This window comes from Vigna angularis, chromosome 2 (assembly GCF_016808095.1).
Source record: "Vigna angularis cultivar LongXiaoDou No.4 chromosome 2, ASM1680809v1, whole genome shotgun sequence".
Taxonomy (NCBI): Eukaryota; Viridiplantae; Streptophyta; class Magnoliopsida; order Fabales; family Fabaceae; genus Vigna; species Vigna angularis.
The window spans coordinates 42,684,705-42,703,207 of NC_068971.1; the positions used below are offsets into that span (position 1 = coordinate 42,684,705).

The window sequence follows — 18,503 nt, forward strand, 5'->3', positions numbered from 1 at the left end:
ACTTTCATTTGTAATCTTGTCGACCATGTCATTCGACCAAGGTGATCTCTCAAATGATGATTGACAAAAAATAATCGCTCAAAGGATGGTCGGTCAAAAGTAATAAATCCAAAATGGTTGACCAAGGATGATTAACCTAGATAAATCAACCAAAATTTATTAGTCTAAATAGATCAAACAAAATAATCGAACTCAAAGTAGTCCATTAATGGTAACTGAAACATATACAATACACTAGTATTACACTAGTATTTTAGCTTTATTAAATCATACTTATAATAATAATGATGATGTAAGGATGAAGTTATAGATCAAATTTATTAATTATTTATAATTGTGTTTAGATATAATTTAAGGAGAGTGACTTCATATGAGTGTTATTAGATTTAATTAATCAAAATGAAATCTATTATCTTGTTTCTTGAAAATAGAAAATAATAATTTAAACTAAATAAAGAAGTTAAATACTATTTATGTATAATAATTATTTTAAAAAAATATGTCTAAATGTCAAGAGTACAAGAGAATTTTTCAAAATAAAAAATCAATTAAATGAAGGGTATCTAAAATAAGGTAAAATTATTTGAATTGCTTATAATAATTAATCTAAAATAAATATATAATTTTAAATTTCTTGTCCGTATAAGATGGCTAACAATTCATTAAAATTAAACTTTTTTTTTTCTTATACAAAATGTTGTAGATTGGATAAAGGCTTGATTGTGTAATAAAAATTGGAGGGTTACTCCCTACACCACCTACATTACTTTCTACACCACCATATTTTTTTAAAATTTTAAAACTATCTTTTATATTATAAAATATCCTATATGTCGAAGAAAACAAAATGGGACGTTTTACTTCCTATACCCCTACAAATTCTTGATGCACGTCCTAATTTTCAAAATAACCCTTATACCTTTTACAAGAGTGACTTTTAGATTATCTGTTTTGGAAATTGTCTGCTATAAACATTTTGAAATTTTCAGAATATGATTAAAATGAAATTTCTATAATGAAGTTTTTAGAATAAGATTTTCTGAACGAGATTTTCATAACATATGAGACCCATTTAATAAAAAAATTTAGAACAAAATTTCCTTTCTATAACACGTGAAATATAATACTTTTCAAATCAAGTTGTTACAATAGGGGTGCGATTAGTAATGATGCGTTGTAGAAAAATAGAAGGACCAATAATAAAGTATATGAAAAAAATAGAGAATGAAACGTAGCAGTAGTAGAATTTTGTGTTGGTTTTTGTAGTGTGGGGAGAATGGAGGAGGAGGGTGACATATACGATGGTGCTAGAGCTCAGTTTCCTCTGTCGTTCGGGAAGCAATCGAAGCCTCAAACGCCTCTGGAATCCATCCACAATGCGACACGTCGTTCAACTTCCACTTCCAAAACCACCAACCAGCTTCCCTCTCTGTCCTCCTCTTCCAGGGAATGGCTCAATTCCCTCCGTCCTTCCAAAACCCCTATCCCACTGCCGCCTACCGATCACGACGATGCCCCTCTCGTGGGACCTCCTCCGCCTCCGCCCTCAGCTTCCCACGACGACGACGGGGACGGCGACATGATTGGCCCGCCCCCGCCGCCACCTAACGCGTCGGAGTCCGAAGATGATTCGGATGAAGACGAAGTAGGGACCCGCTTCCGGATTCCCCTTAGTAACGAAATTGTTCTCAAGGGCCATACCAAGGTATTGCTTCCTGAAATCAATGAAAAACGATATATATTTTTATTTCTGATTCCCAAACTCTAGGTTTTTGAATGCTAGCTTTGTTAGTCTCTAGAATTTCAATTCTTGGGCGCTTACCTTTATTTTAAGTCTTACGATAATCCATTGAAACCCCAAGGGTTCGCGAATATCGTGAATTACTTTAGCTTTTAGCTTAGCTATAAGTCGTGGTTTGGCTGCAATTAATTGTTCTTTTTTTAACGAGTGGGGCATGCTGGAAAGTATCAGCGCTGCAGCTACTGTAAACTATAAAGAGACTATGAAGAAGGTCAGATTGCTACTAGAAATAATTCATATTTTTTCATTGACTCCTTACTAGAACCCTAAATTAAATAGCTAGGTATTGGATAACAACCCTGTCAATGTCATCAACTTCTTTAGGGATTTATAATTAAAATTAAAATTGAAATACATAATATGCTAGGCCCATCCAATTTGATTTTTTCACCATTTAGGTTTATAGGCAGGTTTTCCCCTTCCTAGGCCAATCGTTTCAGGACACAACAACTATGTACTGAATTCGAACTAAGGTTTTAAATGACGTTTTGCAGCTGTGTCTGACGTATGTGACCAAAGTGGCCTAAATTGCAGTCATGGAGACTTGAAAAACCTTTAACCTTGATTATGCAACTGAAATTGTAGTCGTGTATCATTTTTAACAATTTGACTAGAACCCTAGAAGACAGGCCTCGGCTACCTAAATGAGCACCTGCTGCAGGTTCTCCAAATCTGAAAGTGATAGGAAAGGAAACCAGTTGTATATGAGAGTAATTTGTTAATGATAATTCCTGGGAAATATTAACAGGTTGTGTCAGCTCTTGCTGTGGATCATACGGGATCAAGAGTGCTTTCTGGAAGCTATGACTATACAGTACGAATGTATGACTTTCAAGGAATGAATGCTCGATTGGAATCTTTTCGTCAGCTGGAGCCATTTGAAGGTCATCAAGTTCGCAATTTAAGCTGGAGTCCGACTGCTGATCGCTTTTTGTGCGTCACTGGATCAGCTCAAGCAAAGGTAGGGATGGCATCACTTTCTGCTAATTTTTTGTGTTTGTCTGTGATCCTGCATTAATTCTGCCTTTTGTCCTACCACAGATTTATGACCGAGATGGGCTTACTTTGGGAGAGTTTGTGAAGGGAGACATGTATATTCGTGATTTAAAGAATACCAAGGGCCACATATCTGGATTGACATGCGGAGAGTGGCATCCAAAAACTAAAGAGACCATTTTAACATCATCAGAAGATGGCTCACTACGCATATGGGATGTTAATGACTTCAAAAGTCAGAAGCAGGTTTAGGAATTTTACCAGTCTTCTTCCATTGTAAATGTTTTCATTGGAGTAGCTTCATGCACTGTGATTTTGTTTGTACTTTTAATCACTTTAGGGGAAAAAGAGCCTTTTGAACATATATGGGGGGCTACTTGTATTTTCTTGAAATAAAACTTTAGCCTTCATACAGAAAAGTCGCTGAAAGCATCTCTCGCTTCTGGCATTACTTGTACCATTACTGACTGTTATTTTGCATGTGGTTTTGAGGAAATCATCGGCATTGTCTTAAAATCCTTTCTTCTGCCAGTGGAGTAAAGAGCCTTTCAAACATATATGGGGGGCTACTTGGATTTTCTTGAAATAAAACGTTGGCCTTCATACAGAAAAGTTGCTGAAGGCATCTCTTACTTGCTTCTCGTGTTACTTGTACTATTATTGACTTCTATTTTGCATGTGGTTATAAGGAAATCATCGGCATTGTCTTAAAATCCTTTCTTCTGCTCTGTTCTTGGTAAAGATGGGAAAAAATTATTGAAATTTTGATAAATTTATGCTTTTTTTTACAATTTTCTGATATTATTGAAGTTTTGTTGTTATCATTCAATGGTTAGGTCATTAAACCAAAGCTCGCAAGACCTGGAAGAGTTCCTGTAACCACATGTGCATGGGATCGTGATGGTAAATGCATTGCTGGTGGTATAGGAGATGGTTCGATCCAGGTATCATTTTTTTACTCTGATGTTACCAAGCAAGAAAGTCAATAGATGCTGATTTTAAGCTTACGCGGAAACAGTGTTAACAGTTAGTTTTCTCCTGAACGGTCATTAATTTTAACAGATTTGGAATATTAAGCCTGGTTGGGGGAGTAGGCCAGATCTACACATTGAAAAAGGACATGAAGATGATATTAGTGGTCTGAAATTTTCTAGTGATGGGAGAATCTTATTGTCAAGGAGTTTTGATGGTTCATTGAAGGTAAATAAAAGATCACATATCTGAAATCTTCTTAAAGGTTGTTGCTATTTTCTTTTAGGCATGCAGTACATCTGACGATCCTGACTATCTATTAATCAATGAATTATGTCTCAGGTTTGGGATCTACGCAAAATAAAAGAACCATTAAAGGTATTTGAGGATCTGCCAAATCACTATGGACAAACAAATATTTCCTTCAGTCCCGATGAGCAACTCTTTTTGACTGGAACATCTGTGGAAAGGGAGAGCTCGACAGGAGGTTTATTGTGCTTCTTCGATAGATTAAACCTTGAGCTTGTTTCAAGAGTTGGCATATCATCCACTTGCAGTGTTGTTCAGTGTTATTGGCATCCTAAACTGAATCAGGTAACTCAATATCACAGTTGTGTTAACAATTTTCTGTTATCGTCTTGCATTCTCTGAACTATATCTGTTTCTCGTGCTTATTACTTGTATCTGAACTATATCTTGTATAGATACTTGCAACTACTGGTGATAAAAGTCAAGGAGGGACTCACGTACTATATGATCCAACCCTAAGTGAGAGAGGAGCTCTTGTATGTGTTGCACGTGCACCAAGGAAAAAATCAATTGATGACTTTGAGGCAAAACCTGTCATTCACAATCCTCATGCTTTACCACTATTTAGAGATCAGCCAAGCCGAAAGCGACAGCGAGAGAAAGTGCTGAAGGATCCATTGAAGTCCCATAAACCTGAATTACCAATTACAGGTCCTGGATTTGGTGGACGAGTTGGTACTAGTCAAGGAAGCTTACTGACCCAGTATCTTCTAAAGGTGTGTTTGTATTTTTGAACACTTTTGTCTAATTTTTCTTGACTTCCGAGTTTTCATGCTTTAGATGAGAAAGTAGAATGTACTTACATTTAATGTAATTATTACAGAAAGGGGGCATGATTAAGGAGACATGGATGGAGGAAGATCCAAGGGAAGCTATCCTGAAATATGCTGATGCTGCAGCGAAGGATCCAAAATTCATTGCTCCAGCATACGCAGAAACCCAACCTGAGCCAGTTTTTGCCAAGTCAGATTCTGAGGATGAAGATAAATGATTAGTTATGTAGTTAGTGTATTACAAGGTTAACACACGATGGTAGGAAGAGTGTAATTTAGTTCGTGAGGTGGAGAGCCTACCTTTTCGGACTAATTCATGAAAGCGTCTGGAATGATGCTTCTGAAATAGTTAGCTCTCCAATGCTTTTAGTAATTTTATTGGGGAAAGGGGTTTTCATGTTTGTACATTAGTCATTTGTAAACTTGATTTTTGCAAACTATTAACATGCTACACTTACAAATTATAGATATTATGATATATTTCTAGTCTTCCAGATAACGAGTTTTGCCTTTTTATCAGAAACCATCTTGTCAATTTCACAAATGTTGAAAGTGGTTTCTAATGTCTAATTGGGAGGTTTAGATTGGTGTTACTAAATTCATTTATTTTCAGGTTTGTATTGTGTATACGAAGAGTGGTTCTCTATGCACCAAAAAATTGCAATTTTAACTTTCTGATACAGGAAGAGAATCTTTGACCAAATTTTTTTATTCTGATTCTTCTCTCATCTCTTCTTTCTTTAAACCCACGAAACCCTAGTGGCAGTCACGCAGCCACACTCCCTCTTCTCTTCCACGCCTCACTTGCACTGATTTCCCTATGTTGTCGTTGCACTTGTCCCCTTATGCCAATGGTGGTTGTTCTTTGCGCTCTTGTTTTGGTGGTCCAGTACTATCTTTCATTTTTCTCGGTGCACCTATTCTTTTTCGTCGTTCATGTAGAGGTCCTCGTTGTCCTGTTTTCGTTTGTGCTTCAAATGTATTGAATAATACATAGAGAGAATGTGTTTGTGCTTTTGATTGAAATATATTGAATAATGCATAAAGAGAATTCGTAGGAGGGTATGTTTGGAGTTGATCGTGAAAAGGAAAATGAAAACGCTGCGTTGAAACCTTCGTTGACGTTTGAAGACTGTCACGACCTTAATCAGTTTACGAAAGCTGATTAAATTTTCGTCGACTTTCAAAAGCTGGTTAACGCTTCATCAACATTCAAAATATGTTTATATTTTCTTTTTAATTTTTTATTTTTAGTTTTTTTATTATACATTTTGCTGGTTCTTTTAAATTTTGCAATTGTTTTTATTTGTTTTTTTTAATGTATGATTTTTTTTTAATTGCTTGTTTTATATTTTGTTGATTTTTCTATTAATGTTATTTTTGTTGGTTTTTAATTTTGTAATTTTATATATTTTAGTTAAAAGATATTGCTAAACTAAGATGTACATTTATCTATCGTGGTGATAATTCATCATAGAATGAAACAAGAAGAAGACCTACGACATCAGTTGACGAACTTAAGAAGTTGATGTTGATGTTATTGAGAAACATTTTATTACTGAAGAACAACATAAGTATGTTATTGAATAGGAGGATGTTGCTCAACAAAAAGATGAAGTAGATGGATTTTCAGGAGATCCATAAGAAACATTGACTCATTATACGTAGCATGTTTCATTTTCCTTCTAACAAGGTCATGTTAGTATACAACTTTAATTCGTCCTGAATTAGTTGCATTTTTTGTATGTATATATTTTTGTTGTTGTTATGTAGGATCAAGGGGAGATCAAGCATGAGAAAAAAATTAATAAATTTGACTTATATATCATGAGGCAATTGAACCTTTTGTTATTAATTCTTGTATAATGTTATTGGTTACCTTAATATCTTAAAAAGGATTAAAACAAATTTTAAAACTCACATCAATACGTAAACTTACACAATTGATAACAACTTGTATTTTTTAACTAAGTGATGAATGACTCTCAAATTATATTACTTCCAATGATAAATAATTTGTATCAATAATTTATGTTAAATTCACAATTACCATGTATTAGGAATAGTATAATTTTGTTTTCTCTTCACTTACTCAATATTTGTAGACTAAATTTTTTTTTTCTCAATTTTAGAAAATTTACTAGTGATTCCAAGCAAGCATTTAACCTAATTAGTAAATAGTCATCATGTGTTAGAAATTATTTATTCCCTGACAAATGTGTTCAATCCTTCCATATAAAGATGACTCTAGTTTAGAATTTTAATCATGGAGGAAAAGATCGAAATTAATAATCATTTTAAAATTCAAATTTTAGATATGAGGAAATTGAGCTTAAATTCAAATTTACTTATCATAAACTAAAAACATATGATGATAAAAAAAACTGAAAACATATACTTTACTTTTTCTTTAATACTATATACGCACTTAATTATTGCTTGAGTCAATCTTATATAACCATACTTACATTTATTAGTTAGTGAACCTGCGTGATGCATAAATTTTTAATAATATTGATTGAAAATTTTGTCAAATTAATTATAGTAAATAATAGAAGATGTCATTTTTCTTTCTTTGATGTAATGTTTACTTTAATGTGAACTACGGTTACTTATACGTTATAAGTTACAATATAATTATAATATGATCATTAATTTTAAATTAATAATGAAGATATTTTTCTTTCCCGCAAAACCATCACTATTCAGTGCCAAAAAATCAACTTGGTTTTGTTTCAATTTTTCGAAAACAATTTGTTTGCTTTGCTACAAGATGTCAGTTTTAGAAAATGAATGAGAAAAAGAGAACGTGCAACTAAGAATAAATAAAGGGTAATTTGAGAAAAAAAAGATAAATAAAAATAAATTTTCAGTCATCATTCATTAAAAAATACAAAAGAAAATTTATCAATACAAATATATTTCCTGTTGTTATAACATGTTATGTTCTTTCACCCTAGATTCTGTCCCTTCATTTATATAACATGCTGTCCCCTCCAATTATTTAGTTAGGCACACATCACTTAGAGCTTGAGAATCTATCATTATCAAGCCTCCATTGAACTTAGTCTGTCTCAATAATTACTTTAACATAAATAGGTTAAATAAAACATCACATCAAATAGGATTAATTTTCACAAGATATGTATCTTTAAGACCGAATAATTCTGAAAAATAAATAAATAATTATTGAATAGTTGCATTATTTATTGTGAAATTATTATGAAACTTGAGCCAACAACGAACAAATAAATGTTTTCAGTAAGTTACATTTAGATTGTACAAAAGTTTTTGAGAAGTTAATATAAGAGAATTTCACAAATTAGTTTATCTATGAAAGTTTATTGTTTTTCATTTTATAAAGGAAAATTTTACATGAATTCACTTGACACCTAATAGGAAAATAACATTTTAAAATTTGTAGTAGATTTTTCCTAAATTATTTTATATTTTAAAATAAAAATATGATAATTGGTGTTGGATAAGTGCTCATTAGAATGTGGGGTGCGTGTAGCACCACCACCCTTTTTATAAAGTTACAGAAAAAACCCATCTAAACTAAAGATCAATGAACTGCTACAAGTTGACAATATTGTTGACGAATAAAAGACGATGTTGAACTTTTCTCTACATTTTATAGAAACATATCACATTATTCAACATAGAGATTTGTCCACGTTGTTTCCTAACATGGTAAAATGTTGGATTTTCATGATTTGATCTTATCAAGAATTGCTTTGAGCGTATCAACAGTCAAGGGTTTTGTGTAGTACTCATCTAGTCCTGCTTCCATGAATTGTTGTACATTCTCTGCACCACGTGATGATGATGACACACCCACAATCATGTCACGAATTCCCATTGAACGAAGTTGCTTTGTTGCCTGATCAATAAGAACAAGCAGCAACAAAATCTAAGTATAACTTATACATGCATGCATGCACGACCAGATATCCATGTTGTGAAATTAGTTAACTTCGTACCTCAATTCCATTCATGACAGGCATGTCTTTATCCATGAGAATTAGGTCAAAACTTTCACCATTGCAGTAAAGGTCCACTGCTTTTTTCCCATTTTCCACTGAAGCAAGATTTTCCACCCCAACCTTTTTCAACAGCGCTTGATGAGTCATTCGGTTGACTCTGTCATCATCCACAACAAGTGCTTTCAATTGAGAACTTGAGTTCTTAGGTTTCATTGTATATATGCCTTTGTTACTTTCTCCCTGAACAAGAAAAAAAACATATATTTCAGCTCACGATCAGCAAAGAAGAAGATTTACAATACCTATGTATAACCTAGTACTACAAAATACACTATGCAGCACGCATAACCACAGACTAAACACCATAAGAATGTAAGAACCGTGTATATTTTCATCATCCCAACGCGTAAATATAATATCCTACCTGCTGTATACCAGTGACTTGGTTTCAGATCACTTCACAAGATATAAATATTCCAAGTATCATAGATGAAAACTGTGAAATTGTGCATGAATATGCATCTGCTAAATACATATTATGAAGATTTCAAGATGATGTGTGGGAGTAAATTGACCTGCACCAGAAATATCTTCTCACGATCTTGAAACTAGAGCAACAATGAGTAGGAGAGGAATGACTTAGGAGTAAAAATGAGTTTCAAGAAAGATATGGCAGAGCAAGAATGAGAGCGAAGAAACTATCAATGTGTGAATATAAAGCAAGTTTGTTTGAGTGTTATGCCTATTTATGGCTATCCCATGTAGTTAATATTCACACGTACACAAGATTCGGATTTTGTGCAGATTCTGAAAATCTGAGGATGTTTTTTTTTTTTTTTTTTTCTGTTTTAGCAAATAAAAGGAGACAATAAGACAAGGCTTAAACAGAAAAAATAAAAAGTCAAATTTCTAAATTAAGTTGAAAATATGTTTTCTTGCTCAAATATATCAGATTACATTAGTCTCCCGGTCTATTCGTTAAAGAAAAATCAGCAGCCTAAGACCAAGTTCTTTGAAACATGGTTGATTAAGTTGATTAAACACGCATTATTAAAGTAAATTGACACATAATTCACTGTTTTAGTATCAATTCAGAAGGAAGATTGGTTTCACAGTTGGCAATTAGTAAAGACAGATTTATGCAACAGCAATCATGAAAATTGGCTCACCTTTTCAACAGAATAAGATTTGGAAACTCAATTACAAAAACAAGAGTTGTGGAATATTGGACTTTGATGATGAATGAAAGAATAATAATGACATGTTTAGACTGCATCACTGTTACACGTATATGAACGAGTCAGCTTCATCTTATTCCATGCTCCCAAATACTGTCCAAGGGAAACCCTCTGTAAGACAGAAATACAAGGTCCATTGCACCGAATATAGAATTTTCATACCAGAAATACACACTGAATGAGGAATAATCTACGTCTTTACGTACGTAATCGACAAAGAGGATATTCTCCAAAGTGTGGCATGACCAATTTTTTCATGGGGTGGACCTCATGGTTTTTCAGCATATCCTGTCACTTAGCAAGGGAGTAATCTCGATCATGTAACAAAAAGTGGTTTTCTCTTTTTTCGAGGAGCACACATTACCACTTTGATTTTACAGGTTCCACCTAAAGCTATCAAATTCCGACACTGACATCTTCAATAGCTCGTAAATAATTGTGTTTGGATTTGGACTGCGACCATGAATAGGATTCTTGGACATCATTGGCTTCTAAAAATAATAATTATAATTGAAAGTAATATTAGAATGATTTTTTAGTAAAGTTAAAAATAATGATAGGATAATATACATTTAACACATGTTATTCTTACATAAATAAAATGGTAGTAAAAGATTAAATTTTGTATTTTTTTCATAAAAAGAAGTAAGTAAAAAGGAAGAATAGGTTAGCTTAAGAATACATTATGAATTGGAAACATGGACCCTACTGATCCATAACATTTTGTGTGTGTATATATATATATATATATATATATGAGTACAGCTTTGAGAGTTCTATTTACAGCTCACAAAGCATGTATCACATTGAGTGAAAAGTCATATATATTTTAACTGGTCATATAGAATATTTAATGTGCTGATATCTTGACTGGGTAAACTACAGATTACATGTGCAAAGTTGTTTAGTTAGGCACATATTGACCCAGTTTGAGAATCTATATCATTATTGAACCTGCATTGAACTTAGACCCTCTATTACAGAATAATTTGATTATACCCTTGAAATCTTATCCATGTAGAAAAGGAGAAAAGAACATATCATATTAATTAATTTTGACACTATATTTATGTTTAAGAACCCAGCATAGCTAGCTATGTGATTATTAAATGATCACTGTATTATTATGCAATTACTGTGAAACTTGACCCAATTAATAGATCAAACACCCAAAAACTATACAGTTGAAAACACATCAAAATCAGTTACATCTCGATCTAAAAGTTAGTTGGAACTTCGAAACAGAAAGCAGAATTGAATAAGGAACCCTTTGCAAGATTGATCAAGAATAACAAGTCATTTTGGAATTTTCTCCTTATTTTTGTACATACAAAACTTCTCTGTGTTCACAGTACTAACAAAAACTGACATTGTTTACTTACACTGCATCCATTACACAAAGTTTGGATTTTTCATGACTTAATCTTCTCAAGAATTTCACCAAGAATTTTAACAGTCAAGGGTTTTGTGTAGAAGCCATTCAGCCCTGCTTCAACAAATTCTTTTACATATATCTGATTAGAGGTTGATGACGACACACCAAAGATCTTGCAACTAACGCCCATTGAACGAAGTGTCCTTGTTGCCTGTGTAAAAGTTTCATCACACACACATGCACGTGCATCTCACTAAATAAATGTTTCATTACCACACACCAAACATTCAATAATATAAACAAAACCTAATCAAGAGAGTGTTTTGAATTCCCTACCCAGGAATCTGTCATGAAAATAATATTTACGTACCTCAGTTCCATTCATGACTGGCATGTCCTTGTCCATGAGAATCAGGTCAAAACTTTGACCATTGTTGTGAAGTTCAACTGCTTCTTTGCCATTTTCCACAGCAACGTGATCTTTTACCCCAACTCTGTCCAACAGCATTTTGTGAGTCAGTCGAACAACCTTATCATCATCTACAATAAGAACTTTTAATTGGGTCCCTGAGTTGTCAGATTTTGTTGCGTGTTTGTCTTTGTCTCTGCGTTCATCTTCCATGACTTGCACGTCCTTTCACCGCTTGATGTACCCAAAAATATTTCTTTAAAAGGAAAGTAAAAAGACAAGTATTTTAATGTCTCACTCGAACAAGAAAGAATTAATTAAGCTAATTAAACATGTGCACATTTGAATTCATGATTAAGCATCAGAAACACTACTCAGATGAAACTCTGTTAATTCTAAACCTCTGCAATGGATGAATATTAAAATATGTATGAAAGATTGTGATGACGTTGGAGTAACACTGACCTGCACCTGAAATCTTTATCGAGATTTTGAGGCTAGAGCATCATAATTTGGTAGGAGACGGAAAATGATGAATTACAAGAAATGATATGATACATTTTCAAGATAAACGGGACGCGCGTTATAGCAAAAATGGGTTCTAATTAAACTGAAGAAACTGGATGATGCCTCCGGATAAAATGAGACAAACGTAATTTCATTTTTTTAACACTAAGTAACCAAGTGATAGGACAATATTATAACCATATAATCAGAGAAAAATTAACCGACACAAACTCAGTTTAAAAAATATAAAAAATTTCAAAATTAATTACTTCCAAAAACGAGACAAAGGTGAGAGAAGACAAAGAAGAAAAATATACTCAATTTAAAAGAAAAACATAATGTATTTCTAAATAACTTTTTCAGATCTTACCACAATAAATTTTCTCACATCTACCAAAATTTTTATTTTCTCATATAATGAATCATATGATAATTAAAATTGTTATAATAGGATAATGGATTAACCTTTTGTTGAAGTGTGATTAGTTATATATTAGTGACTCTTTATAAACAAGAAATGGTCCTTAGGATATTAGAAACAAATGAAAAACTTACCATGTTGCTAATACTATAGAATTAAAAAAATATAAAATTACATGTGTATTTTAGATAACTGTTTATTAGTGTATATATATATATATATATAGGTTTTGATTTAACCTATAATCGAAACTTATATCACTATACCTAAAATAAAATATTTTAAAATAATAGAGACATTTTTTTAAATTATTAAAAACTTTTAAACTTTTGATTATTAGACTGTCCCAATTCTGTTCCTATATAAATTTCAATTTTAGAAACAATAAATATTTTTAAAAAGAATGATATATATTTTAAATTATTATAAATTTATAGGTTCGTTATTAAACCCGAGACATATTAGACGAAGTCAAAAACATCCTTTTACAACAGTGCTAAAACTTCGTTTGACACAAACAAATTAACAGAACTTGATTAGGAAGATTAATTTTAAAATTTGATAACCAAACTATATTAAAGTTTAAAATAATGACGAATTTTAACTTCACCACAAAGTTTAAAAAATAAAAACATAAATCTTACATAAATTTAAAAATAAATCTAAATAATTATAAAAGTTAAAAAAATTCCTGAGTTATCTAAAATATTATAATACAACCACTGTTATTAGAAGTCGTGAATCAAACCTAGAAATACACCATGTCACTTGTTGTATTCATAAAAAATCAATATAAACTCTTCTATAGCACACTTCCAAATGCTACATTGTATATTCCAAATGCTACATTGTATAACTCATATATAAGGTATTCTACTCATTCCACTAAACTTATCTTCCAAACTGGCATAGAAAAACAACTAATTATTTCTATCGATCTCTCCTAAAATTATAAGAGTAATGGATTCCAATTAAATTTGTACTACAAATGGAAAATCATGGATGGGCATTATAACATTGGATCAAGAGAACTTTTTTTTTTAACTTGCCATGTTTAATGAATAGCATAGTTGTAACAAAATAAAATACTACCAACAATAATTTTGTATGTAATGTGTTTGATGATGCAAACCTATTGAACAGAGAAACACAAACACAAACATATAAATACCCGAAACTGATTATACATTACTGTCTTGGAAAAGGGTATATCGGTGATTCAGACAGTAGCTATGTAGCATTGATCCATAATAGTTTAGTATTTTACCGTCTGTATAGTGAGGAAGCACATAAGGTGTTTCTATGCAGTGACTCGAGAGAATATTATTGTTTTCTATTTAAAAACAGATCAAACAGTTGCTTCAAATACCGGATTCCTTCCATTCTTTTCGTTATACTCATATGCCATTCCTCCATGGCTGGTTAAATCCAACCCCGCCATCTCCTCATCATGTGATATCCTCAGCAGGTCCAGTTTCAACAGCACAAAGAACACTGTTCCCATTGTGACACTCACCCAAGCAATGATGGACAAAATCTGAACAACATGTGCAGCCAACAACCTTGCACCTCCTCCCATGAACAACCCATAAGGTCTACTAGGTAGCCCTGGATAAACCTCATTCACATACTCCTTCTTAGCAAACAAAGCAGTGAAGATAATCCCCCATGTGCCACACCCGCCATGAAGTTGTGCAGCTTCAAGAGGGTCATCATACTTCAACTTCTCAGCAAGCATGTTGAAACCAATCAGCACCCAAGCAGCTACAAACCCACATATGATCGCCGCCCAAGGATCCACCACTGCACACCCTCCAGTAACAGCAGCAAACCCTCCAAGCAAACCATTGCACACATCAGTCACATTCCAATGTCCCGTTTGCATACGTTTCGCAAACAGTGTTGTCAGTGCTGCTGAACATCCAGCAAGAGTTGTGGTCACTGCAGTTCTCCCAACAGCACTCCATTGTCCATAATAAGAACCACTCTCTCCATAAGCCTTCAAAATATTCAGAAACGAACCAGGGTTGAAACCATACCAACCAAACCACAACAAGAACGTCCCCAAAATAACCAACGTTCCACTGTGTCCTTTCATTGGCACAGCCTTTCCACTATGATCAAACCTCCCAATTCTAGGGCCTTCAATCACAGCACCCCATAACCCAGCAACAGCACCAACCAAATGAACAACACCAGACCCAGCAAAATCAATAACCCCTGATCCAAACAACAAACCCTCCCCTCTCGCAGCACTACCCCACCCATCAGAACACCAAAACCAATGCGCCACAATAGGGTACACCAAACCAGTCAAAACCGACGAGTAAATCAAATAAGCCACAAACTGTGTTCTCTCCGCGATGGAACCACTTGTAATCCCCGCAGCAGCAATGGCAAAAGCCCATTGAAAGAGAAAGTACCCGTAGTCAAAACCCGACGACGGAATCTTATCGAGACCAAAGAAGTGTTTCCCAATGAAACCGTTGGAAGGGGTGCCAAAAGCAAAGGCAAAGCCAAACACGTAGAAGAAGATGCCACCGGTGGCGGCATCCAGGACATTCGTCAGCATAATGTTCATGGTGTTCTTGGCACGTACAGAACCAGCACAAAGCATGGCAAAGCCAAGTTGCATGGCGAATACAAGGTAAGCAGAGAAGAGAAGAAAAGTGTTGTCAACAGCATAAGTGGTGTCCACAAACTTGTTTGAAATAGCCTCAAAACGGCCGCAGATGTATTCTGCAGCAGCGGTGGCGTTGGCGCCGCCGCCAAGAAGAGGGTGGAGGTCGGTGGCAGAACAAGTGTAAGCAGCCATGATGGTGCTAATGGCGGTGTTGGAAACACCCTTTGATTTATATAACAATAAAACAACAATAGGGTTTGCTGTCAAGGTAGTTGTTTTATGTGGACCGGGTCGTTGGTGGTTTTGTTTTGTTTTGTTGTTTGGACAAGAAACGTTAATTGTGGCCTTAATTTCTCTCGCGTATTAGGGTTACCATTTCACACGTGTAAATTTCAACTGCTCAAGCTTATTTTGAGTTCCCTGTTGACATTAATTCCTATATAAATCTTCAATATGTTGTTTTTGCTTTTGAAGTTTAGTATATTTTCAAAACTATAAACTGTGTTTTCAGTTTGAATTCAGTTTTTGTCTTTGTTTTTAAAGAATGACTGTAAAAAAAATGAATAAAATGAGTTAACCAATATATTTTATCTCACTTCTAAAAAAACTGACCTACTAACATAAAAATAATTACATGTAATAAAAGATAATTAAACCTGTTAAAAATTAGAACAAATAATATTGTTTTTAAAATAACATGAACCTTGACAACAAAATAAATAGGAATCATAAAAATTGTAAAACTAATTAGAACAAGTGTTTGACCACAATAATAAATTTAATTAATGATAAAAAAATACATTTTGACAGCCATAATAAATTTAATTAATGAAAAAAGCACACATAGTAAAAGTATTGAAAAATATCATACGATTTCTGAACCACGCATAGGATAAAATGCAAGTAAACTTTCACAATACTACAACAGCTTACTAAAAAAATATGAAAAGAAATAGTTCTTAATTTAAAATTAATTTTATAAATCTAAATGGCACTTATCAGTTTTTAACGCGTTTTGTTTTTCTAAAGGAATCAAAATAATGTTCTAAAAATATATAATACTAAATTGAAAATTTTAAAACTTAATACATTAAAACGCGGAAATAGAACGTAATGAAGGACTAAAAATAATAGTTTTCTAAATTCATTTTTCATATTCTAACTTTTGGTTTTAAAATAAACTTCTTTAAGAAAAACCTATCATATTAAAGTTAGTTTAGAGATAAATTTATATGGTAGCTATTGGTTATAATACAAGTTTGAACTCTGTCTTAATTCTCTTTCGATATAGTTTTTAAGTGATCTACGTGAAAGGTTTTAAACATATCTTTAAAAACATTTAAAACTTAAAAATATTAAAATAACTAAAATAAAAATAAGTTATTAGTGTAAGATTATCTTTTGGTTTTAAAAAACAGTTCTCTTCTTCTAATTTTTAGTTTCAAAGCTTTAAAATTCTTCTATCATATTAAAATTAGTTTTAAGTGTGTTTGTGTGTGAGAAAAATAAAGGTGTGAATTAATCCCATGGTTCATACGTAAGTTCTAATGCATCTTTGAATAAGTATTGTTTTTATAGGGCCAACAAATGACAAGGTAAATAAAAAACCATACCGTAAAGCTCTTTCATAAAGTCGACTAAATTAAGGTCAAAGTAGGATTTGTCTTTTCAAAAGACTTTAATTATCTCTTTAAAACAATACCTTAACTTTGGATCAAAGGTTGAGATGGACCAGTCTGAATTGAAAATCGAGATAGATTGGCCCTCGTGGAAAGTTGAGGTGGGTCGACTCTGATCTAAGATCAAGAAGGATCAACCCAAGTTCAAGGTTGAAATGACCTACCCTAGGTCGAGACAAATCGGTTTTAGCCTAATATCAAGACAGGTTGTTATGGACCAAAAGTCGAAACAAGTCTTTCCGAGTCGAAAGTCGGGATAGGTAGTCCCATGTCAAAGGACAAGATGGGTCGACCGCTTAAAAGGTCAAAACTGGTCAATCTGGGTCGAAGGTTGGGATGTGTTATCCCTAACTGAAGGTCGAGACAAGTCATCCTAAACTAAAAGTTGAGACGGATAATTTCATATTGAAGGTCGAGACAGATTGTTCCTAATCCAATGAGATGGACCAAATTAACATCTATACGAGATAATGGCTAGTTTCGATATATAAAACTAAAACTCTATGTTATTAACATGTTTCAATAGTTTTTGAGTGATAAATATTAAAAGTTAAAACAAAACTTTTTAAAAAGTCCTAAAGATTAGATTCAATAACCAAGTTTAACAAACGAGTGATTACTTTTCTAATTAAAAACATTAATATAGATATATCAAAAGAACTAACTCAACTTATTTATAACCTATAAAGAAAGACTTTTTTTCTTTTCAACCATCTTTATAATTTCTTCTTACGTTTTCGTAAATTTGGGATGAGTAGATAGGATTGTGAATGCAATTCAAAAATGTATTTTGAGTTGCATGACCTAAAAATCTTGAAATATATTACATATTATTATTATGTAATCTATAAATGTATTATAGATTATATAATATGAAATATATTTACAAATTTGGTTAGTGCACAAAAGCATAATATATATTATAATAACATTAGTGCAGTTTTGAATTTTAAACTCACGTTATATGTTTCGGTTGTATAGGAAATGAAACATATAAGATGTGATGACAATTTTAAAATTTTTGACGAACTTATAAACTCTGATCTGTTGACTTAATTGAAGTTTATTTGTTTATATGTTTTAGTTGGTCAACAATCGGGACCTATAAGTTTGTGGAAATTTAAAAAATGTCATTTTTTTTTTAATTATTTTAATTTCACGTGGAGTCATAGGATTTGATTTCTAGATAACTGAGACCACAAATCCCATATGCGTGGTTTTTCTCCTTGCACAAGTCTCCTGCCGATCATCTTAGATAATTAATAGATTGGTAAGAGTATCAATGTTATAAATTTTCTTTGTTATAAAAGTGTATAGTAAAACATTCCTTTTTTTATAGTTTAATTGTTGGGCATAACATGTTGTTAGGAAAATCAACAACCAAGGCGGAAAAACTTGCATGATTGTCCCACTT

At 32.8% G+C, this 18,503-nt stretch overlaps 4 protein-coding genes across 4 annotated transcripts; 1 reads left to right on the plus strand and 3 right to left on the minus strand.

The window, feature by feature from the left end:
* Positions 1-1,224: 1,224 nt before the first annotated feature.
* LOC108323014 (uncharacterized) lies at positions 1,225-5,348 on the plus strand. Its single transcript, XM_017555342.2, has 8 exons — positions 1,225-1,705; positions 2,550-2,762; positions 2,843-3,043; positions 3,634-3,741; positions 3,860-3,997; positions 4,112-4,363; positions 4,474-4,794; positions 4,902-5,348. Exons 1-8 carry the CDS (start codon positions 1,277-1,279, stop codon positions 5,067-5,069), a joined length of 1,830 nt encoding a protein of 609 aa, XP_017410831.1. The 5' UTR covers positions 1,225-1,276; the 3' UTR covers positions 5,070-5,348.
* A 3,036-nt stretch (positions 5,349-8,384) lies between these two features.
* On the minus strand, positions 8,385-9,071 carry LOC108322984 (two-component response regulator 24). The gene is made up of 2 exons (XM_017555299.2): positions 8,835-9,071; positions 8,385-8,734 (listed from the first exon to the last, which is right to left on the minus strand). Exons 1-2 carry the CDS (start codon positions 9,048-9,050, stop codon positions 8,561-8,563), a joined length of 390 nt encoding a protein of 129 aa, XP_017410788.2. The 5' UTR covers positions 9,051-9,071; the 3' UTR covers positions 8,385-8,560.
* Positions 9,072-11,487: 2,416 nt separating this feature from the next.
* On the minus strand, positions 11,488-12,072 carry LOC128195364 (two-component response regulator 24-like). Its single transcript, XM_052872640.1, has 2 exons — positions 11,821-12,072; positions 11,488-11,661 (listed from the first exon to the last, which is right to left on the minus strand). The coding sequence occupies exons 1-2, from the start codon at positions 12,070-12,072 to the stop codon at positions 11,488-11,490; spliced, it is 426 nt and encodes a 141-aa protein (XP_052728600.1).
* A 1,837-nt stretch (positions 12,073-13,909) lies between these two features.
* On the minus strand, positions 13,910-15,602 carry LOC108322983 (ammonium transporter 1 member 2-like). The gene has a single exon (XM_052873496.1). The coding sequence runs from the start codon at positions 15,600-15,602 to the stop codon at positions 14,136-14,138; it is 1,467 nt and encodes a 488-aa protein (XP_052729456.1). The 3' UTR covers positions 13,910-14,135.
* Positions 15,603-18,503: the final 2,901 nt, after the last annotated feature.

Bases quoted from the DNA above. Each gene is read 5' to 3' on its own strand.
- LOC108323014 (XM_017555342.2), top strand. From the start codon at position 1,277: ATGGAGGAGGAGGGTGACATATACGATGGTGCTAGAGCTCAGTTTCCT. The intron at 3,998-4,111 runs GTAAATAAAAGA...ATTATGTCTCAG, and splicing joins GTTTTGATGGTTCATTGAAG to GTTTGGGATCTACGCAAAAT. The intron at 4,364-4,473 runs GTAACTCAATAT...TATCTTGTATAG, and splicing joins GGCATCCTAAACTGAATCAG to ATACTTGCAACTACTGGTGA.
- LOC108322984 (XM_017555299.2), bottom strand. From the start codon at position 9,050: ATGAAACCTAAGAACTCAAGTTCTCAATTGAAAGCACTTGTTGTGGAT. The intron at 8,735-8,834 runs GTACGAAGTTAA...CTTATTGATCAG, and splicing joins CTGTCATGAATGGAATTGAG to GCAACAAAGCAACTTCGTTC.
- LOC128195364 (XM_052872640.1), bottom strand. From the start codon at position 12,072: ATGGAAGATGAACGCAGAGACAAAGACAAACACGCAACAAAATCTGAC. The intron at 11,662-11,820 runs GTACGTAAATAT...ACTTTTACACAG, and splicing joins CAGTCATGAATGGAACTGAG to GCAACAAGGACACTTCGTTC.
- LOC108322983 (XM_052873496.1), bottom strand. From the start codon at position 15,602: ATGGCTGCTTACACTTGTTCTGCCACCGACCTCCACCCTCTTCTTGGC.